Here is a 23,866-nt window from a genome sequence, read left to right as displayed (position 1 = left end):
ATTGGGATATATGTTTCACTTTCAAAACATGTTTGGGGTAATTTTTGTCGTCCGCTCAGGCTTTTGTGAGCGCCCCCACCCCCCAAGACAGTTTTTCAGTTGCATGATTCAGTATTTAGATATTTCATATCCATTGTAACTTCATGTTAGACCAGTGGTTTCCAACCAGTGGTCCGGGGACCACCAGTGGTCCTTGAGAGGGTTCCAGGTGGTCCCCAGCTAAATGATGGAGAGTTGGTAACCAAATGGAACCTTATAGATCTTTAACTCTTGAGAGCGTAAAATAAAACCAAATAGACACGTTTCATTTTACACTCTCAAGAGTTACATTATTTAAATATTAGTTAAATATCTGAATTACTTAACCCATTCTGAACGGGAACCCATTTTGGTGTTGGCATCATGTTATGCTTTAGCTATTTAAAAATAGCAGATCTACAAGCTCATAGCGCGCCACCGAGTGGCGCGCTACGAGCTTGTAGGTCTGCTATTTTTGAAAAATCTTAGAACGACTGACATTTTTTTAGAATCTGATCTCGGGTCAGAATGGGTTAATCAGACCATGTGTGTGTCCAGCGGGAAACCTCGTATGAATCTGATCTCAGGTCAGAATGGGTTAATACATGAGGGGCCGTGTTTTTTCTTATTATGAATTATTTATTATTAATGTTTTTTCCCCCCTAAAACATCATACATGTCATACGCACGCGTTTGAACACATTTAAACACACGGATACATTTGTACAGGTCTGCTTTGTTGTGTTTTGTTCTGTGGTGTTGATTCTGCATGTGCTTATCCATGCATTTTATATGACCTTTGACCCTTCAAGTCAGCATGTTTTTGCACACACACGCGCACACACACACACGCTCGCACGCACTCGCACACGCACACGCACACGCACGCACGCACGCACTCGCACACACACACACACACACACACACACACACACACACACACACACACACACACACATACATGCAGGCAGTCAGACGCATACACATGAAGTACACACATGCAGTGTTCAACAAATCCTAAAACAGTTTTCTTTATTTATTATTCCTAATTTCCTATATTATTATTATTAACCCATTAAGACCTGAGGCCAATTCGACAAATCATCTCTGTGTCGTGTGGAAACCTCATATGTCCAAAACTGTTTCCGAAATTTACGAAAGAATCGCAAAAAGGTTTTCTGAAAAACTTCTGTTGCTGGATATGGGTATAATGGGTTAATGTATAGCAACAAACACAAACATTGCATTACAAAGATGTAATTCATAATTCATTTACATTTTACTCAATGAGTTTAGTGGGTTTACAATGACATAAATGGCGTCATTTATGTTGTTGGCAACTATTATTTCCTAGTCCTGAGCACCATTGCCATTACATAACATTGCTGTGAAAACAATATTATCAAGATATTATCGTCATTACAAATAACACAGACCACCCACCCCTCTCCTCTGTGTGTGTGTGTGTGTGTGTGTGTGTGTGTGTGTGTGTGTGTGTGTGTGTGTGTGTGTGTGTGTGTGCGTACTGCGTGTGTGTGCGCGTGCGTGCGTGCGTGTGTGCATTGTAGGTCCTAGTGGATGTTCAAGCATGAACCTTTGTGTGTGTGTGTGTGTGTGTGTGTGTGTGTGTGTTGGGGGGGTGTACGGGGCACATTTTCTTTGTCAAATACTTGAGGTGCGCTTGATTTATGGGGTTTATAGTAGGTGGGAACATTATTTGTTGGGCTGTGCAAAGTGAGTACAGAGTCTGTCTGTCTGTCTGTCTGTCTGTCTGTCTGTCTGTGTTCATAATATACTGTATGTCAATCTGTCTGGCTCAGCTCTGTACACCTCTAGGTTGTCTTGTTGAACGTGATCATTGATTACTACAGAAGCTTAATGAAGCGCACCCAAAGTGTTTTAAACTGAATGCATGTGGTTTGTGTTGCTGTTTACACCTTGGAAGATGTGGTTAACCACACACACACACACACACTGCAACATCCTCAGTGTTCATTTTATAACTTTGTACACTCGCAGTCAGAGTTACAAAAGCATTATTGACACTGAGGATGTTACACAGTGTCCTGCCATGAGTGTGACTGAGCTCTGATTCGCTGCTTCCCCTGTGATTGACAGGTCCTGGAGGCCACTCGCGTCACCAGGAGGAAGAGCAACATGGCACTGAAGTGGGAGGCTGGCATCTATGCCAACGAGGACGGTGAAGAAGAGGAGGAGGAGGAGGAAGAGGAGGAAGAGGAGTAAACCGCTCCTTTTCCGAGGGACAGAAGGACGAGAGGAGGGAGGGTAGAGGAAGAGTAGTGGAGGAAAAGGAGTGAATTGCTCCTTTTTGAGGAGGAAGTGGAGAAGGAAGTGAGGAAGAATGAAGTTGAACGAGTCAGGACGACCAGCAGTATTTATTTTCCTTATAGTATTCCGATGATCACATGACCCGCTTGGCTTGGCCAATGGGGGCACCCATCCTGGAGATGTAGCGACTTGTGATTGGCTGACTAGAGCTTTTGAGGCCGTGGCTAATGGTTTGGAGCGTTGCCAAGTGGAATCGTGTTGTTGGTCCCAGTGGAAACTGACACTACATAGAGGCAATGCAAGAGATACAGCAACAAAGAAGATCATTGGCTGGCAGTTTTAGAGCCTTCTGATAGTGCTTTTTACATTGGAGACATTCTGACAATCTGGTATAAACTAAAATACTTGGATATCTCACACATTACAAACACTTTGTGGTCCACATTATGAAGTAGGAGCTCAACTCTAAGGATTCACTCGAGGTCAGGGGAAGTGTTCTGACAGTCGTTCAAAAAGGACCAGGTGTGATTTCTTGATTTTAAATTAATCCTGTTTTTCCAGTATTTTACATTACAGTATGAGGAAGGATTTTGCCTTCCATCTGAGAAACAGAATACAAAAGACGTGTTTTTTTTAAATGGAGAGGAGCAAATATTAATTGGTTAGTGATTGTACAAACCAAAAGCCTGTGTATGAAAGGAGAACAGAGAAGTGGTTTTACCCACCACAATAAATCACTTCACCAGACCTTCAAAATACCTTTAGAATGTTTTTTTTTTAAAGAAAAGCCATTATCTGAGCAAAGACAATCAGTAGATGTGTCCCTGGCTATGAACTCGTGCGGACCTATTAAAAAAGAATGGCGTCAAGGGACATTTTTGTGTGTGTGCAAAACTATGTCATTTATTCTGGATTCCTGAAATATCTCCAAATGACTTTGGTTATCAGTATCACATGCTCTAAGTCTAAACTAGTAAGAGCAGCTGTCTAGGTTTAAATCCCTGCCGCTGTGCGTTTTGTTGAAGTGCCCTTGAGCAAGACACTGAATCCTGACCTGCTCGCGCAATATAAGACACTCCGGTTTAAGAGAGTGCCAGCTAAATGCCTAAAATTAAACATGAAATGTATGTTATTAATGTGTGCCTATCAGCGTGAAATGTCTGTTCACGGTTAGTCAAAGACCCATCTTCCATCTCATTCGTTCAAAATGTTCAACTAAAAGTGTGGAAATCATTTTTTTAAAGCCAACCTCAGATCGATCACCATTGACGGTATTAAACTGCAGTTGCAAGTTCTCTCTACAACTTACAGTATGTCTGTAATCTCTTCTGGAGATTATGTTGCTGTTTTTGAATGCATGACATGTAATATTTTATCTTCTCCTCTACTGCCGTTACTGCAGTCTCTTTTCGGCTTTTAGAGTCAAAGTGAATATCTGGTATGACCACAGTTTGATAGAACACTAAACTTTTCTTCTCTAAATCGTATTAGAGAGTTTAAGAAGCACTGCGGGTCATGTTGGGAGTCACTGCAATGTATGAGTCTATCAATTAAAGTATTGGATAGGAATTGGAATTTGTATTCTGAAAAAAAGAAAATATTTTATTTTATCTTTACTGGCGATGTCGCTTCATTGACTTGTGCTTTTTGTGTTAGTCAGTTGCTATATGTAATATACTGAACTATGAGGTATAGGATGTGTATTTGATCTATGAATATGAATGCTAGAAATTCATTGGGGCAACTGCATTATATCTAAATAGATCACATTAGCTGTGGAGAAGGTTGAATGAGAAATATATTATATATGATTTATTTTCCTTTTTTAAGTTGTTAAACCAGTGTGTTGGAAGAGTATTCAAGTATTCAAACCTCTTTCTAAAACTATTTAAGAATAATATTTCGAAGTTACTTTGCATGGAATTGTATACTTTTTTAACTGTTCATTACACTCGAGGAAACAATGAGCTGGGGTCAAGGGTGTCGATGGGCTGTTTTTGGTGGAAAAGCTTCGAATTTACTCCACAAATGTAAAATTCTCGACTCAAGGGTTTGGATTGATTGATTGAATACTTTATTAGACAGAAATGCAAGCAGCACGAGTGCAGTCATTCACTTGGTCTAAAAGGATTTACACAAAACGGTCCTTGCGGACTTGTTTCCATTGAGGTCCTATGTATTCAATTCATCAACATAACATAACACCAAAATATATTCAATATCATCACAAATATAAAACACTATATGTACTGAGTAGAGAAAGGGGGGGGGGGGGTGGTGGGGGTAAAGAGGGAGGGGGTCACCTGACCTTCCCCTGTGGTCTCCTGACAAGTGGATTTTCAGGTCTGTCTTATAGGAAGCCAGTGAAGCATATGTTTTAAGGGATGGGGTCAGGGCATTCCACACTTGGTGGCAATGCGGTAGTTAGTGCTGTGGTTAGGTTAACAGCGAGGATTTTAGAGATACACATTACACAGTCAGTTTTATGCCAATTTTGATGTGACCTTTGACATCGCTATGCCCCAACAATAAGTGAAGGGGAAGCAGATTATTAATATTATAATTATTATAATTTATTATATATTCACTATGTGACAAAAATGAAACTCAAACTTATGTTATATAAACGCTAATTTATACTTTGGTGTAAACACAACACAGTCATGGAACAAAGTAGTATATATAAATTAACTCAATGTCAAATTGAATTATTCTGTGGACTAGAAAGAAAAATGTGTGTGTGTGTGTGTGTGTGTGTGTGTGTGTGTGTGTGTGTGTGTGTGTGTGCGTGCGTGCGTTTTTGTTTGTGTGTGTTTGTGCACACACATGTGGGTGTGCCTGTAAGTATTACATGCAAATTATTTTGGAAATTCTTCTAGCCAATGGAGTTTGGCATATACGGGCGATTAATTAGATGTTAAGATGTTTACTGTTTAACCACTTTATTCATCAAATCTTTTGAGTCTTTCCTCTTCTCATTGTCACGGTGTTGACGTTATGAGACTCGACCAATAGAGAGAGACGGTGAGATATTTCGCAAGACTGATGACGTGACCATGAACTCATTGAGACACTGAATCCCATCCCAGCTGTCACTCCAAACTCTCTTAACCACTTGAACCCTTGCCTATATTCTGGGGCCAGAACCAACCAAGTGACAGCATAATACGTCCATTTCCCCTTGAACAACACGGCAAGCAATCAATATTTATTGTCCCAACACACAGTTGCAACGTAAAAAAGTTGGCGACATTCTTCGAGACCAGAGGGAAAATAAAACAGAATAGCAGGTTAAAATCTCATCGTGCATGGTTGCAAGTCAAGGATAATACATTTTAAAAGGAGCATTGAGTGTAAAATCGCAGTGTTTATTTATGCTTTCTTCCCTCATGATTAGTCTTTTTTTGGAAATATATTGACTAATATATTATCCCAAAAGTATGCTGTGCTCGTTATTTAATCAGAATGAAACAGTGGTTCTACTGTTATGAGAGCATTGTGAACATGGAGGTGCTGATATGAGATGAAGCATGATATGAATGAAACAGTGGTTCTACTGTTATGAGAGCATTGTGAACATGGAGGTGCTGATATGTTCTACTGTTATGAGAGCATTGTGAACATGGAGGTGCTGATATGAGATGAAGGACACAAAGACTGTCATTCTCTCAATTATTTGATGAATCTGACTTGCAGCCCTAGATGAGGTGTGGATGTTGCGGCTTCGCCCTTATGCCTGATTTTATAGTTTGCTGTGACTTGTGACGAAAGTCATACACAAAAAATAGAAAACCTACTATAGCTGACAACGCGTTCCAAGTGTGACCTGAACAGAAGAGACCCCCTCGCCCTCCCCTTTCTTTTGTTTTTCTTTTGAAACAACATTGAAGACTAATTTATATAAGAAAATGTTCTATTGATGTGTAAGCGTGGAACACGTTTGAAACAGATTTTGAAGATTTCGTGTTTTGCCTTTCGACGGAGGCTGAATTATTTAGGTAGTCAGTCCAAATGTATGAAAGAATTTACAGATGATATTTATTAAGTATTGGGGGATGTGTATTGAGGGAATCATGCAGGACAAGAAGTGTGTTTTAGGACAAAGGACAGAAAGATTATTTGTAATGGTTATAGTTTTACAACGGCCTACTTTTCAATGCAATGCTTACAGTAGGTGCAACATTGAATTGCTATACAAGTGTGTGTGTGTGTGTGTGTGTGTGTGTGTGTGTGTCATGGCTGAATGAGTGTAAAAGACAGATAGGCTACATGTCGACAATATTAGAACACAACTGCTGTCTTCCCCTGTGTGCTGTAGCCGCACGCACGCACGCACACACACACACACACACACACACACACACACACACACACACACACACACAGAACGTTGAATCTGCCATTTGATGGGGAACTTTTTGTCATAACTTCAGTTTTCTTTCTTTTTTTTGGTATTCACTACATGTCTGCTTCTGAATATACTTTATTTATCATGAGCAGGCTTGTTTTGCTACACCTGACAGCTCTGGAGGGGTGGAGCCACTCGGCACCAAAGCAAAGCCAGTATTTTATTTTTATTTTATTTGTTTCATTTCATGTCTTTTTTTTCCCCCTTTCTTTTTGTGTGATGAAGCAATGCTACTATAAGCTTTATTTCCTATGTTAACCACTTGTATGCTCATATTCTGGTCTGTTGTTTTGTAGCACATGCTAAGTCTCACACTTAATATACACCCACTATATTAAATAAATATATTATGGATATTTTCTCATTAAAAACAAAACTTGTAACTGTGGTTTCCAAGTGTTTTATGTATAGCTATGACCCTTTATGACAGTAACACCCTCAGTGTTAATTCAATTCTTAAGAGCGTTGAGTTCACTTTTCTTTAAGTTCACACTTTACTGTGTGGTGGTGGAGATGCTTACATTGTGGTTGGTTTTAACATTAGAATCCAACCACACCATCCCATACCCTATAGCCATATCACTTAGATATGCCAATATCTCATTTGGCTGAACACTTTTAAACTCATTTTCAGTCAATTCTTTGTTTGTAATGCACTTAATTGGCTTTTAGGGCAATTGTCTAAGTATATTTTTAAGTTCATCTCTATAAGATGAACTAAGATACTGTCATAATCAGTCTTTCATATTGTCCACATAGGGATATAGGCTCACAGTCTGTTCAACATAAAGACACACAACACCAAGACAATACACACGTAGTAGCCTAATTATATTATAACACACAACAAGTCAAACAAACCATTTCAAAGTTCTGCACCTTCATCCGGATGGCATGAGTGAAATGAGGGATAAGTGTCACTGTCATATGCTATTGTTACTGCTAGCCTAACCGTCTTAAATAGGCTTTCAGCTGAACTATATTATACACTATGTGTATCAGTACAGAAACAATTTGATCAAAGGACCACTATACTGATTATACTACAGTATAACATAGAAAGGAGTGTATAAATGTGAATAACCATGATTGGACATTCATCAGTAGCCTACAAAATGTGACCAATATAATTTTTGTAACCCATCTTTTATGATAAAAATCACATTCATTTTTTTAAATAAAAAAATCACATTTCACAATAAAAATAGACAACGCACGCACCGTGACGCACGCACACAGGCGCACACTTTTGATTTGTCTTGATTGGTTTGTCAGGCGAATGAGGAACTGTCTGGCACTGCATGGGCGGATCTACTAGTCCAGGTTTGAGTCTATGGTTTGACCACATTTCTGTCTGCAATCCTACCGTTCTACCAATTCCCAAAAGACAGAAAGAAAAGGCCTGCGGACTGCCTGCGGTCTACGAGGCAAGAGTCGCAAGACAGAGAGAAACTGTAGTCGATTCATTCCCAATTAAGTTCCCATTCAATATGTCACGTTACACTGTTTACAGACGTTAGTCTGTCTAACTGCCCTTCTCCGCGTTGGAAACGGTTTACTTGACAGTTGTCCGGAGTCATATTTTGACTGAGAAGAGAATCAAAGATGCTGTCGTACTCCTCGGTGTTGCCTGTGGTTCTGGTTCAGCAGCTGGCCAGCGCGCTCTACGAGACCGCTCTCCAGATGGTGGTGAAGGAGCGGTACTCCAGCGCCACCGACCCGGGTCTCAACGCCTCTGCGGCGGCCAACAGCAGCCCGACAGACGTGTCCAACTTCTACATGACGTTCAGCCTCATCAACCAGCTAGTTCCCATCCTCCCCTCCGTCATCCTGGCCAAGGTACGATAGACAGGAACTACTTTGTTTACTTGACCTAGATCTAGCTAAGTATCTACCGGTATCTATCTATCTATCTATCTATCTATCTATCTATCTATCTATCTATCTGTCTGTCTGTCTGTCTGTCTGTCTGTCTGTCTGTCTGTCTGTCTGTCAGTCGATCTATCGATATACTTACTTTTTTAACATTTTAATTAATTTCTTAATGTATTTTTATTATTAATATTATATACCCGTATATAAAAAAGCAAGTACATTACTTTCACTAACATTTCAAATAGAAATATTGTATTAGGCTACTATTGACTCCACTTAACTTTGCTAGGAAATTACATTTTGGACATTGTGGTGCTGTACTGTAGGCTACTCTACTCATGCTGTTGTACTGTACTGTACTGTACTGTACTGTACTGTACTGTACTGTACTGTACTGTACTGTACTGTACAAGCCCTCCTCCCTGGTTTCTCCGTGTGTGTGTGTGACTGTGTGTGTGTGTGTGTGTGTGTGTGTGTGTGTGTGTGTGTGTGTGTGTGTGTGTGTGTGTGTGTGTGTGTGTGTTAGGCTGCGTGTGTGCTTAGTAACTTCGGTGGTCAACAAACGCTATTTCCGTACTCGGACGGACAGACAGACACAGACTATTGGAGACTGTCTATAGGAGTGGCTATAGCACCACTCATAAACAAACAAACAAATAGGCTATATTACGATCTACGTCACTCCTATCAAAAATACTTTGTATTTTATTATTTTTCTTACTTTTGAATACTTAACTAAAATAGCCTACTGCTATACTGTCCACCACCACCACCCACTGCCAAGGTAGGAGACCGCGGCTGGAGGAAAGTCCCCATCGTGTCCGCCTTCGTCGGCTACCTGCTGGTGCGACTGACGCTGCTGCTGGTCATAGTCCTCCGCTGGCCGCTGGAGGTGGTCTGGGCCGGGGTCGCTCTGCACGGGCTGTTCGGCGGCTTCTGCAGCTACTGGGCCGGGGTGATGGCGCTGGTGTCCCTGGGTTCCACGGCCGAGGAGCGCTCCAGGCGGCTGATGAGCGTGGAGCTGCTGTATGGCGTCGGGGGCCTCGCCGGGAGCCTGATGTCGGGTCACCTGTATGACGCGTTCAGCGCCAGCATCGGCCCGGGCTCTCTGCTGGTCATCATCAGCATGGCACTGTTCCTCCTTTGTCTGTTCTACTGTATATTCTTATTGAAGGTGAGTAGGAACTTCTCGCAAGTTACAAATTACTAAATTAGGGAAATAGAGCATGCACCTCCACTCTAGCCCAGGTGCTAGACAAAAAGGCAGTACAAGAAAAAATAGAGTCTGCAACACTGTCACTGGTATGAAACTCAGCTCCACTAGTTTATTAGATTCGACGTTTCGATTACAAATTACTAAATTAACACAGGATTTTAGACATAGCCTCTATAACTCTTTTAGGACTGGGCAAAATAAAATATCACAATATATTTGACCAAAAGAGAAAGAGAAAGAAATCCCTTAACCCTCCCACCCATACTGCTCAGTGACACTGCATACTATATAATAAGATAGAAAGCTCATGGAAAACATCTGAAAAGAAAATGGCGTACAGTCAACCATATCAATGGTATCCTGTCTATTCATTGTTTCTACTCAGATAATGGACAAGGGGCAGCCAAACCTTATCAAACTGTCTCTCCCTGTTTCTCAGGAAATACCTTATTCTCTCAAGATGAAGTGTACTAGTCATTTCATTTAACCAGTGCTTAAATGCAGGAGCCTCCTCCTTCTTCCAGTGTGTCAAAATTAGTTTCTTCGCTGTAATCAGACCATATGAGAAGAGTTGTTTCTGTGCTCTCGTCAACATAGGCATGGAGTCTGACAAACCCAGAATAATTAGTACAGGATCGAGGTCAATATGAATACTCAAAATATCAGAGAGCATCTCAAATATCTTAATCCAATATCTTTGTATCCGAGGGCAAAGGGCGAAGCTATAATCACAATCTTTTAAACAGCTTGGATAGAGAGCAGAACATTTTGAGTGAGATCTCAGGATATGGGAACATCTCCTTTATCCACTTTAAACAAAATAAACTGTCAAAAATGCTGATCCACACACTGTACAAGGAAAATTGGAACGTTTTACTACGTACGGTACACTATCCTAAACATTTACAATTTATGTCTCACCTGCTCTACCAGTAGGTATTGGATGGAGCCTGCACACCACAGGTATAAGAAAGACGTTCTTTATTGAAATACTGACAACGTTTCGATCTATTTGATCTTCATCAGGTCACCTGCTCTACTAGCCACACAAACACACTCAAACGTCAGACCGCTGACTGTGACAACATCAGCCTATATTATAATAAGCCTATAATAATTCATCCATAAAAATATCCATGAAGGTTCAGGAGGTATCGAGCCAAGGCGGGGATGAGAGCAGTGGCCTCATCAGCGTCAGCGTCAGTGACAGTCCGACTCCTGATGTCATCAACATCGTTCTGCTGTTTGCCGGTGCCATTGTGTACGACGTGGCTTGCGGAGCCAAGGAGATACTGCTCAGCTTCGAAATTGTTGAGCCACTAAACTGGGACTCCACACAGGTGCATTTGTCATACCTATCGTATCTCCATATTTCATATTTCCTGAAAAGTGACAGTTTTGAAATACTAGGGTACAGAAGTCCCGAGCTTGGGGGAGGACAGCGTTGCCTATCCACTAAACATGCTCTTCTGTTTATTGTCTAAACACTGTGACACCGTCACGTTTAAAAGGTGTTACAAATAAGTGTTTAGAACCGTCCTAAACGCTTGGGTTTAGTGTGAAAGAAAAGGAAAAAAAATCCCTGCGGGGGAAAAATGTTTATGCTCTCGTGTTATGCTTTTGTACCGGATGTGTGCATGTATTTAAGTGAGCATGCATGATTGTTTATGCATGTATGACCATCAAGTGTGTTTGTGGATCAGACAATTCTTATGTAAATGTATTGATAGACTACGTGTTAGCGCAGGAGTTTCCATGCCAAGGAAGGACCCCCAAATACCCATAGTCTCTGGTAGCCCTGGGAACTCGCTAACACACTGGATCAGGGCCAAGTCTCCTGCTGCACCCTCCTATTATGAAATCGCTTAAATGTGTTCACATTGCGACATCATTATTGTGAGCTTGTAGATTGCCTGTTTCCGCTATTTTTGAGGGGCGCTAGCCCCTCCTATGCACAGCTTTGTGTGTGTGTGTGTGTGTGTGTGTGTGTGTGTGTGTGTGTGTGTGTGTGTGTGTGTGTGTGTGTGTGTGCGTGCGAGAGAGAGAGCACGGAATGAGCCCGGAATGCACAGTTTTGTGTGTTTGTGTGTATGAACACAGAATGTGATGTAGGATGATGTATGATGACGTACAGTAAGAGGATAAGAGTGCTCCTCAATTCACACAAGTGTGATTTAGGTTTGAGAATAATGGTGGGCCCTAAATAGGCACTCTGATACCAGTACCTCTCTGGAGTTTCATCTTTACTGCTGTTGCTGCCTGCATCTTCCCACAGGGATCAACAACGTTTATCTCACCTTGTCTTCTGATCCCTCCTCCAGGTGGGTTATGGGCATGGAGCTGGCTACGGGGTGTTCCTCACTAGTTTTCTGGGTGTGATGGTGTTGTCCCGCTGCGTCAGTGATGCCTCGTTAATTATCATCGGCATGTTGTCATTCGCTTCTGGCATCTACTTCATGGCCTTCGTCACGGAAACCTACATGTTCTTTTTGGGTAAGACCAACATCTCTTCATGTGAAGTCACTTCACTTTGGGTGCCATGTTGGAAACGCCCCTGGGTAATACATTGTGAACTAGAAGAAATGTTCCCCGCCAGGCCAGGTGGTAGAAGGCGTTTTCCTGTGGAATAAGGAACCTCTTTGCACCACTATTAACGATAATTCTTGACTTCCACTTATTCTAATGTATAATGTACAGAAAGGAAGTTAGTTCCTTTTTGTGTTGAATAAAATAACCCCATTGTTTGTACTAATGAAGGTACTAAGATTAATGTGTTTCATGTTAACAATTTGATTTTAACTTGATTAGAATCAGAATTCAGAATCAGAATTACCTTTCTTGCCAGGTGTGTTTTATACATTCAGTGAATTTGTTTCTAGCACGTTAAACTTAAACTACATGATGGAAACATCTAACATCTAAATGTTTTACAACTAATGGCTCGAAAGATAATAAGCAATTACACGTATGTGTTTATTATTACTCCTAATAGTTAGGATCCATAAATTCAGAGGATGGATTTCACGTGCAGTATCTGCAAATTTACACTGACAAAATATCTCAACAACTCAAATACTCAGCTGTGTCGAATTTCTTTTGCAGCCAGGCACGTTGTGAGCTTGTCAAAAAAGTAGCAAAAATAGCCGATATACGTATATATATATATATATATATATCAGATTTTCAGTCTGTGTGTATGTTGACAGATCTAGCTCACTGAATAGAGGCACCGTTGTACATACAGTGGAGGAACTGAAATGAGGAAGTAGTGTTTAATCAGTCCAGTTCATCCTGTATCTTTCCCTATCAGTTGTTTATCTTTTATTGTTGTGCCAACAGTGCCATGTGAACTAAAGTGGATATTCACCACTAGGGGGAAATTGGTTGAGCAGCTTTGTGAACAGAGAAACACAGTAACATACACAATATTAATATTATACAAACAACACTAACCTCAGAGACATGGTCAGACTCAGAGCTCCTACAGTTAACTGTACAATACATGACGAGGGAAATGACGCCCCTTTGTGGTGAGCCTGTGGATCTATTGTTCTACAACTACAATACTGCATAGTGAGAGCAGGCCATTTACAGCAGTGGTTCCCATACATACGGTCCCACACTCCCACACTCCCCAGGTCCCACACTAGTGAAAATAGCTTAATCTATAAACTCAGAATGTGTCATGATGTGACATATTGTGAGCAAACACATTTATGCCATTAAATGACCACATTTCCTAATAATGATCATGGCACTTTCCCTTCTTGAAATTCTCGGTGGTGAAAATAGATTTGTAATGTAGAGAGAAAGCTGATTGGTTGTCGTCCCCCCTTCCCTCCCCAGCTCGTTCGTTGACTTTGTTTTCCCTCATCCCGACACCCACCATCCGCTCCATGCTGTCCAAGCAGGTCAACGGATCCTCATATGGTGAGTACGCTCTGTGTGTGTGTGTGTGTGTGTGTGTGTGTGTGTGTGTGTGTGTGTGTGTGTGTGTGTGTGTGTGTGTGTGTGTGTGTGTGTGTGTGTGTGTGTGTGTGTGTGTGTGTGTGTGCGTGCGTGCGTGCGTGCGTGTGGTACAACAATAACATAATCACACAGAGTGGGTACACGGTAAAATCTTGAGTGTTAATATAACTGTGAGTGTACAAATGGAAGCGTTAGGGGTGCGGTTACATTGCCATGATGTAATTCCAGATATTGGCCAGATATCGTTGTTGATTAGAAATTGATCATAAAAAAGGCTCGTCATTGACTTACGTGGGAAATGTACTGTCTCAAGGTCACTCTTTTATTACACACATACACAAAAAGAAAAGGATTCTGACAATGTTCAACATGGCATTACAAAACCTTTTTTTGAGCGGCGTGCACAACTTGTGATGAATGTGATGTATGATGACGTTCTCAGTGTCATACTGTACATCATCATAATGATGAAAGGCGCTGACTTCACACGAGTGTGATTTTTATATAAAGATGTCGACTACATGTTAAGTTTACAATCTGAGTTAGATTTAAGATCCGTAGGGCATCTGCAGATCTGATTTGAGATCTCCAAATTACAAAACCAACTACGGCAATCTTCTACCTCATGGCCCGTGGCTCACTGGTCCACAAGGATATTGCAAGTGGGCCCCTAAATAATTGGCAAAACACTAACATTTTAATGATAATATAACATTAATCTAATTTTTTTAAATGTATGGAAAAGAAAAATCATGGTGTCTTTTTTTGGACGAGATTTTTGGGGCTTTTTTTTGCCTTGATTGATTGTTTAGTACAGGAGAGGTAAACAGGAAATCGGGAGAGAGAGATGGGGAGTGCAAGCCCCTGCTTTGTTCTACCAGTATCATGGTCAGTACCATGTCGGTTTCATGGTCAGTATCATGTCGGTTTCATGGTCAGTATCATGGTCAGTATCATGTCAGTATCATGGTCAGTATCATGGTCAGTATCATGTCAGTACCATGTCAGTACCATGTCGGTTTCATGGTCAGTACCATGTCGGTTTCATGGTCAGTATCATGTCAGTACCATGGTCAGTATCATGTCGGTTTCATGGTCAGTACCATGTCGGTTTCATGGTCAGTATCATGTCAGTATCATGGTCAGTATCATGGTCAGTATCATGTCGGTATCATGGTCAGTATCATGGTCAGTATCATGGTCAGTATCATGTCGGTTTCATGGTCAGTATCATGTCGGTATCATGGTCAGTATCATGTCGGTTTCATGGTCAGTATCATGTCGGTATCATGGTCAGTACCATGTCGGTTTCATGGTCAGTATCATGTCGGTATCATGGTCAGTACCATGTCGGTTTCATGGTCAGTATCATGTCGGTTTCATGGTCAGTATCATGTCGGTATCATGGTCAGTATCATGGTCAGTGTCATGTCGGTTTCATGGTCAGTATCATGTCGCTATCATGGTCAGTATCATGTCGGTTTCATGGTCAGTATCATGTCGGTATCATGGTCAGTATCATGTCAGTATCATGGTCAGTACCATGTCGGTTTCATGGTCAGTATCATGTCGGTATCATGGTCAGTATCATGTCGGTTTCATGGTCAGTACCATGTCGGTTTCATGGTCAGTATCATGTCGGTATCATGGTCAGTATCATGGTCAGTATCATGTCGGTTTCATGGTCAGTATCATGGTCAGTATCATGTCGGTTTCATGGTCAGTATCATGTCAGTATCATGTCGGTATCATGGTCAGTATCATGTCGGTTTCATGGTCAGTACCATGTCGGTTTCATGGTCAGTATCATGTCGGTATCATGGTCAGTATCATGTCAGTATCATGTCGGTTTCATGGTCAGTATCATGGTCAGTATCATGGTCAGTATCATGTCGGTTTCATGGTCAGTATCATGTCGGTATCATGGTCAGTATCATGTCGGTTTCATGGTCAGTATCATGTCGGTATCATGGTCAGTACCATGTCGGTTTCATGGTCAGTATCATGTCGGTTTCATGGTCAGTATCATGTCGGTATCATGGTCAGTATCATGGTCAGTATCATGGTCAGTATCATGTCGGTTTCATGGTCAGTATCATGTCGGTATCATGGTCAGTATCATGGTCAGTATCATGTCGGTTTCATGGTCAGTATCATGTCAGTATCATGTCGGTATCATGGTCAGTATCATGTCGGTTTCATGGTCAGTACCATGTCGGTTTCATGGTCAGTATCATGTCGGTATCATGGTCAGTATCATGTCAGTATCATGTCGGTATCATGGTCAGTATCATGGTCAGTATCATGGTCAGTATCATGTCGGTTTCATGGTCAGTATCATGTCGGTATCATGGTCAGTATCATGTCGGTTTCATGGTCAGTATCATGTCGGTATCATGGTCAGTACCATGTCGGTTTCATGGTCAGTATCATGTCGGTTTCATGGTCAGTATCATGTCGGTATCATGGTCAGTATCATGGTCAGTATCATGGTCAGTATCATGTCGGTTTCATGGTCAGTATCATGTCGGTATCATGGTCAGTATCATGGTCAGTATCATGTCGGTTTCATGGTCAGTATCATGTCGGTATCATGGTCAGTATCATGTCGGTTTCATGGTCAGTACCATGTCGGTTTCATGGTCAGTATCATGTCGGTATCATGGTCAGTATCATGGTCAGTATCATGTCGGTTTCATGGTCAGTATCATGGTCAGTATCATGTCGGTTTCATGGTCAGTATCATGTCAGTATCATGTCGGTATCATGGTCAGTATCATGTCGGTTTCATGGTCAGTACCATGTCGGTTTCATGGTCAGTATCATGTCGGTATCATGGTCAGTATCATGTCAGTATCATGTCGGTTTCATGGTCAGTATCATGGTCAGTATCATGGTCAGTATCATGTCGGTTTCATGGTCAGTATCATGTCGGTATCATGGTCAGTATCATGTCGGTTTCATGGTCAGTATCATGTCGGTATCATGGTCAGTACCATGTCGGTTTCATGGTCAGTATCATGTCGGTTTCATGGTCAGTATCATGTCGGTATCATGGTCAGTATCATGGTCAGTATCATGGTCAGTATCATGTCGGTTTCATGGTCAGTATCATGTCGGTATCATGGTCAGTATCATGGTCAGTATCATGTCGGTTTCATGGTCAGTATCATGTCAGTATCATGTCGGTATCATGGTCAGTATCATGTCGGTTTCATGGTCAGTACCATGTCGGTTTCATGGTCAGTATCATGTCGGTATCATGGTCAGTATCATGTCAGTATCATGTCGGTATCATGGTCAGTATCATGGTCAGTATCATGGTCAGTATCATGTCGGTTTCATGGTCAGTATCATGTCGGTATCATGGTCAGTATCATGTCGGTTTCATGGTCAGTATCATGTCGGTATCATGGTCAGTACCATGTCGGTTTCATGGTCAGTATCATGTCGGTTTCATGGTCAGTATCATGTCGGTATCATGGTCAGTATCATGGTCAGTATCATGTCAGTATCATGGTCAGTACCATGTCGGTTTCATGGTCAGTATCATGTCGGTATCATGGTCAGTATCATGTCGGTTTCATGGTCAGTATCATGTCAGTATCATGTCGGTATCATGGTCAGTATCATGTCGGTTTCATGGTCAGTACCATGTCGGTTTCATGGTCAGTATCATGTCGGTATCATGGTCAGTATCATGTCAGTATCATGTCGGTATCATGGTCAGTATCATGGTCAGTACCATGTCGGTTTCATGTCGGTTTCATGGTCAGTATCATGTCGGTTTCATGGTCAGTATCATGTCAGTATCATGTCGGTATCATGGTCAGTATCATGTCGGTTTCATGGTCAGTACCATGTCGGTTTCATGGTCAGTATCATGTCGGTATCATGGTCAGTATCATGGTCAGTATCATGTCGGTTTCATGGTCAGTATCATGTCGGTATCATGGTCAGTATCATGGTCAGTATCATGTCAGTATCATGTCGGTTTCATGGTCAGTATCATGGTCAGTATCATGGTCAGTATCATGTCAGTACCATGTCGGTTTCATGGTCAGTATCATGTCGGTATCATGGTCAGTATCATGGTCAGTATCATGTCGGTTTCATGGTCAGTATCATGTCGGTATCATGGTCAGTATCATGTCGGTTTCATGTCGGTTTCATGGTCAGTATCATGTCAGTATCATGGTCAGTACCATGTCGGTTTCATGTCGGTTTCATGGTCAGTATCATGTCGGTATCATGGTCAGTACCATGTCGGTATCATGGTCAGTATCATGTCAGTATCATGGTCAGTACCATGTCGGTTTCATGGTCAGTATCATGTCGGTATCATGGTCAGTATCATGTCGGTTTCATGGTCAGTACCATGTCGGTTTCATGGTCAGTATCATGTCGGTATCATGGTCAGTATCATGGTCAGTATCATGTCGGTTTCATGGTCAGTATCATGGTCAGTACCATGTCGGTTTCATGGTCAGTATCATGTCAGTATCATGTCGGTTTCATGGTCAGTACCATGTCGGTTTCATGGTCAGTATCATGTCGGTATCATGGTCAGTATCATGTCAGTATCATGTCGGTTTCATGGTCAGTATCATGTCAGTATCATGGTCAGTATCATGGTCAGTATCATGTCGGTTTCATGGTCAGTATCATGTCGGTATCATGGTCAGTATCATGTCGGTTTCATGGTCAGTATCATGTCGGTATCATGGTCAGTACCATGTCGGTTTCATGGTCAGTGTCGGTTTCATGGTCAGTATCATGTCGGTATCATGGTCAGTATCATGGTCAGTATCATGGTCAGTATCATGTCGGTTTCATGGTCAGTATCATGTCGGTATCATGGTCAGTATCATGGTCAGTATCATGTCGGTTTCATGGTCAGTATCATGTCAGTATCATGTCGGTATCATGGTCAGTATCATGTCGGTTTCATGGTCAGTACCATGTCGGTTTCATGGTCAGTATCATGTCGGTATCATGGTCAGTATCATGTCAGTATCATGTCGGTATCATGGTCAGTATCATGGTCAGTATCATGGTCAGTATCATGTCGGTTTCATGGTCAGTATCATGTCGGTATCATGGTCAGTATCATGTCGGTTTCATGGTCAGTATCATGTCGGTATCATGGTCAGTACCATGTCGGTTTCATGGTCAGTATCATGTCGGTTTCATGGTCAGTATCATGTCGGTATCATGGTCAGTATCATGGTCAGTATCATGTCGGTTTCATGTCGGTTTCATGGTCAGTATCATGTCAGTATCATGGTCAGTACCATGTCGGTTTCATGTCGGTTTCATGGTCAGTATCATGTCGGTATCATGGTCAGTATCATGTCAGTATCATGTCGGTATCATGGTCAGTATCATGTCAGTATCATGTCAGTATCATGTCGGTTTCATGGTCAGTATCATGTCAGTATCATGGTCAGTATCATGTCGGTTTCATGGTCAGTATCATGTCGGTTTCATGGTCAGTATCATGTCAGTATCATGTCAGTATCATGGTCAGTATCATGTCAGTATCATGTCGGTTTCATGGTCAGTATCATGTCAGTATCATGTCAGTATCATGGTCAGTATCATGTCGGTTTCATGGTCAGTATCATGTCGGTATCATGGTCAGTACCATGTCGGTTTCATGGTCAGTATCATGTCGGTATCATGGTCAGTACCATGTCGGTTTCATGGTCAGTATCATGTCGGTTTCATGGTCAGTATCATGTCGGTATCATGGTCAGTATCATGGTCAGTATCATGTCGGTTTCATGGTCAGTATCATGTCGGTATCATGGTCAGTATCATGTCGGTTTCATGGTCAGTATCATGTCGGTATCATGGTCAGTATCATGTCAGTATCATGGTCAGTACCATGTCGGTTTCATGGTCAGTATCATGTCGGTATCATGGTCAGTATCATGTCGGTTTCATGGTCAGTACCATGTCGGTTTCATGGTCAGTATCATGTCGGTATCATGGTCAGTATCATGGTCAGTATCATGTCGGTTTCATGGTCAGTATCATGGTCAGTACCATGTCGGTTTCATGGTCAGTATCATGTCAGTATCATGTCGGTATCATGGTCAGTATCATGTCGGTTTCATGGTCAGTACCATGTCGGTTTCATGGTCAGTATCATGTCGGTATCATGGTCAGTATCATGTCAGTATCATGTCGGTTTCATGGTCAGTATCATGTCAGTATCATGGTCAGTATCATGGTCAGTATCATGTCGGTTTCATGGTCAGTATCATGTCGGTATCATGGTCAGTATCATGTCGGTTTCATGGTCAGTATCATGTCGGTATCATGGTCAGTACCATGTCGGTTTCATGGTCAGTGTCGGTTTCATGGTCAGTATCATGTCGGTATCATGGTCAGTATCATGGTCAGTATCATGGTCAGTATCATGTCGGTTTCATGGTCAGTATCATGTCGGTATCATGGTCAGTATCATGGTCAGTATCATGTCGGTTTCATGGTCAGTATCATGTCAGTATCATGTCGGTATCATGGTCAGTATCATGTCGGTTTCATGGTCAGTACCATGTCGGTTTCATGGTCAGTATCATGTCGGTATCATGGTCAGTATCATGTCAGTATCATGTCGGTATCATGGTCAGTATCATGGTCAGTATCATGGTCAGTATCATGTCGGTTTCATGGTCAGTATCATGTCGGTATCATGGTCAGTATCATGTCGGTTTCATGGTCAGTATCATGTCGGTATCATGGTCAGTACCATGTCGGTTTCATGGTCAGTATCATGTCGGTTTCATGGTCAGTATCATGTCGGTATCATGGTCAGTATCATGGTCAGTATCATGTCAGTATCATGGTCAGTACCATGTCGGTTTCATGGTCAGTATCATGTCAGTATCATGGTCAGTATCATGTCGGTTTCATGGTCAGTACCATGTCGGTTTCATGGTCAGTATCATGTCGGTATCATGGTCAGTATCATGGTCAGTATCATGTCGGTTTCATGGTCAGTATCATGTCGGTATCATGGTCAGTATCATGGTCAGTATCATGTCAGTATCATGTCGGTTTCATGGTCAGTATCATGGTCAGTATCATGGTCAGTATCATGTCAGTACCATGTCGGTTTCATGGTCAGTATCATGTCGGTATCATGGTCAGTATCATGGCCAGTATCATGTCGGTTTCATGGTCAGTATCATGTCGGTATCATGGTCAGTATCATGTCGGTTTCATGTCGGTTTCATGGTCAGTATCATGTCAGTATCATGGTCAGTACCATGTCGGTTTCATGTCGGTTTCATGGTCAGTATCATGTCGGTATCATGGTCAGTACCATGTCGGTATCATGGTCAGTATCATGTCAGTATCATGTCGGTATCATGGTCAGTATCATGTCAGTATCATGTCAGTATCATGTCGGTTTCATGGTCAGTATCATGTCGGTATCATGGTCAGTATCATGGTCAGTATCATGTCGGTTTCATGTCGGTTTCATGGTCAGTATCATGTCAGTATCATGGTCAGTACCATGTCGGTTTCATGTCGGTTTCATGGTCAGTATCATGTCGGTATCATGGTCAGTATCATGTCAGTATCATGTCGGTATCATGGTCAGTATCATGTCAGTATCATGTCAGTATCATGTCGGTTTCATGGTCAGTATCATGTCAGTATCATGGTCAGTATCATGTCGGTTTCATGGTCAGTATCATGTCGGTTTCATGGTCAGTATCATGTCAGTATCATGTCAGTATCATGGTCAGTATCATGTCAGTATCATGTCGGTTTCATGGTCAGTATCATGTCAGTATCATGTCAGTATCATGTCAGTATCATGGTCAGTATCATGTCGGTTTCATGGTCAGTATCATGTCGGTTTCATGGTCAGTATCATGTCAAGTAATATTTCCTCTCTCTTTCTCTCTCTCTCTCTTCAGGTATCGTCCTAGCCTCCCTTCAGCTGTCCTTCCAAGTAGCCAGTTTGGCGTACACACCAGCCTACACTAAGATCTACCAGGCAACTCTCAGCTGGTCTCCGGGGTTTGTCTTCACTCTGTCCAGCATCATCGGTGTTCTGGGCATCATCCCCATCAGGTACTGGACTTCGGTGGTTCTCATGAACCCCCATCTGACAATATTTCATACAAGATTTGTGTTTGTTGAATTGTTTAACGCCATACAGGACTGGAACCCCTTTGGGTGTTTGTAGAATCTTGTAGATCTGCTATTTTTGAAAAATCGTGAAAATGTGGCACAAGGCTTTGAATATACTGTATATTCTTTCAGAGCGAACGTTTTTAACTCACATTTTTGTTTCTGGAGGGTCCCTGGAACAACATATTTTCAGATGGGGGTCCCCGGCCAAATTCATATAATTGTAGGGGTCCTTGAGATGAAAAAAAAACTGAGATAGAAACATACGTTTTTCTGAAAACTTTTTTAGAATCTCCCTCAGGTCTAAATGGGTTAAAAAAAGATTCAGTTTTTTCCCCTTTCACATAGTTTGAAGAGGTTTTGAAAATTGCAGATCTACAAGCTCACAATGTGTCAATGCAATGCCTTGTGAGCTTGTAGATCTGCTTTTTTTCCAAGGACCCTGATGTATAAAGGGGTCAAGTAGTTGAACTGATTTCTAACTGTGATTTGACTGTGATCTGTCTGCTATTTGCTATTTGTATCTGGCTGTGTTTTCCACATCCAATATTATATGTTTAATCATGCACCTTATGCACAGTGGACTTTGTGTATTTGATTTGTCTGTACTTTCCTGTTGACCTGTTCTGTGTTCATTTCCTCTCTATTCTCTTCTCTCTATCTTGCTATTATTCTCTGCCTGTGACAATTATACCATGTTGAACAATGTTCATACATCTTCAAACATTTTCAAAAATACTGGAAATAGCAGTCACGTTGTGAGCTTGTACAGTATTTGTTTATTTGAAATACGTATGTGAAATATGTCAGTTATTCGTCATATCTGACCTTTGTATTTTTGGTTTACCAAGCTTAAAGGGCAAACAGAAATATAACGTTTGTTTATTTATTATATGTTCCAATGTTCAATGCCAAAAACACGATTATTTAAATCGTTAATCACAATTATTATTTATCTCACAAATCGTCAACTAAAATGTTCATAGTCTCGTGACAGCCCTACTCTTCCTGTAACTATTACACGATGTGATGTGAGGATAAAGTTTATTGTGATTCCTGTATATAATCTTGTGTCGTTCCTGTTTTCCCAGCATCGTTGGCTTCAGGTCGCCTCGGAGGCGGGACTACCAGAGCATCCCGGGAGATTGACAGCGATGATGTCATCACTGTGCTACCTCATGACATTATTGTCGTTACTGTCGCTACGGCCAGTTCAGATCAGCAGATTCACATCAGCAGATGTTTTGGAATGTTACAGAGAATAATGCGGAGTGATGTCAGGGACATAAATAGTTAAATACGGCACACTTGCAAAGGACTTTAGCTTCCAAAGTGGTTGACTTTATTATGTTTACAGTATGTTTCGGCTTATTGCTTTCATGTCTTTATAATGACATATGCCTTGATGTTTTTGCAACGAGTCTCATCCCTTCTTGTCACTGATCTCACTTCTGAACTGACTTTTAACCACTTGTACCCGAGCATCCCTATTCTGTGGGAAACATTTGCCAAAAATAGCTGATCTACAAGCTCACAATGCGTGTCTTTTCGTCAGGACGGAGAGGCAAACAAGCAAATGTTTGGGGCCCACAACCTAAATAGTAAATGTATATATTCCTACGTCCTCCTAGCTAAAATATCCATGAATTCAAGTCCCCATGAGGTGACTGAGTAATCGATTATTATTACAGTAGTTCTTTTTTGGGTGAACTATTCGTTTAATGTCTCAACGTTTAATGTTTTGTATAAAGCACGTTGCATTGCCTTGTTGTTGAAATGTGCTATTCAAATAAACTTGCCTTGCCCTTCTTAAGACCAGTCCATTGACTGATGAACGGTTTAGTTTAGAACACCTTAAGCAGCATCGGTTATAACCTGGCTGGCTGTGTACGTGTTTCGGGCCAAGATCCTGTCTTAACTCACAAGTGTGATTT

General features: G+C 41.5%; 2 protein-coding genes across 2 annotated transcripts in view; both read left to right on the top strand.

Annotated features, from left to right (window-relative positions):
* Window positions 1-7,092, top strand: part of palm2akap2 (PALM2 and AKAP2 fusion) — a 117,368-nt gene extending 110,276 nt beyond the window's left edge. The window contains exon 19 of the mRNA XM_080756404.1: window positions 2,137-7,092. Within this exon, the coding sequence (XP_080612530.1) occupies window positions 2,137-2,262 (126 nt within the window). The 3' untranslated portion in view covers window positions 2,263-7,092. The remainder of the gene's footprint in view (window positions 1-2,136) is intronic.
* A 1,027-nt stretch (window positions 7,093-8,119) lies between these two features.
* slc46a2 (solute carrier family 46 member 2) lies at window positions 8,120-23,658 on the top strand. The gene is made up of 7 exons (XM_080756062.1): window positions 8,120-8,554; window positions 9,375-9,764; window positions 10,949-11,146; window positions 12,128-12,299; window positions 13,653-13,736; window positions 21,716-21,872; window positions 23,024-23,658. The coding sequence occupies exons 1-7, from the start codon at window positions 8,321-8,323 to the stop codon at window positions 23,079-23,081; spliced, it is 1,293 nt and encodes a 430-aa protein (XP_080612188.1). The 5' UTR covers window positions 8,120-8,320; the 3' UTR covers window positions 23,082-23,658.
* Window positions 23,659-23,866: the final 208 nt, after the last annotated feature.

This window comes from Protomyctophum bolini (assembly GCF_963924005.1).
Source record: "Protomyctophum bolini genome assembly, chromosome: 22".
Lineage (NCBI taxonomy): Eukaryota > Metazoa > Chordata > Actinopteri > Myctophiformes > Myctophidae > Protomyctophum > Protomyctophum bolini.
This window is presented reverse-complemented; position numbering and strand designations above follow the sequence as displayed.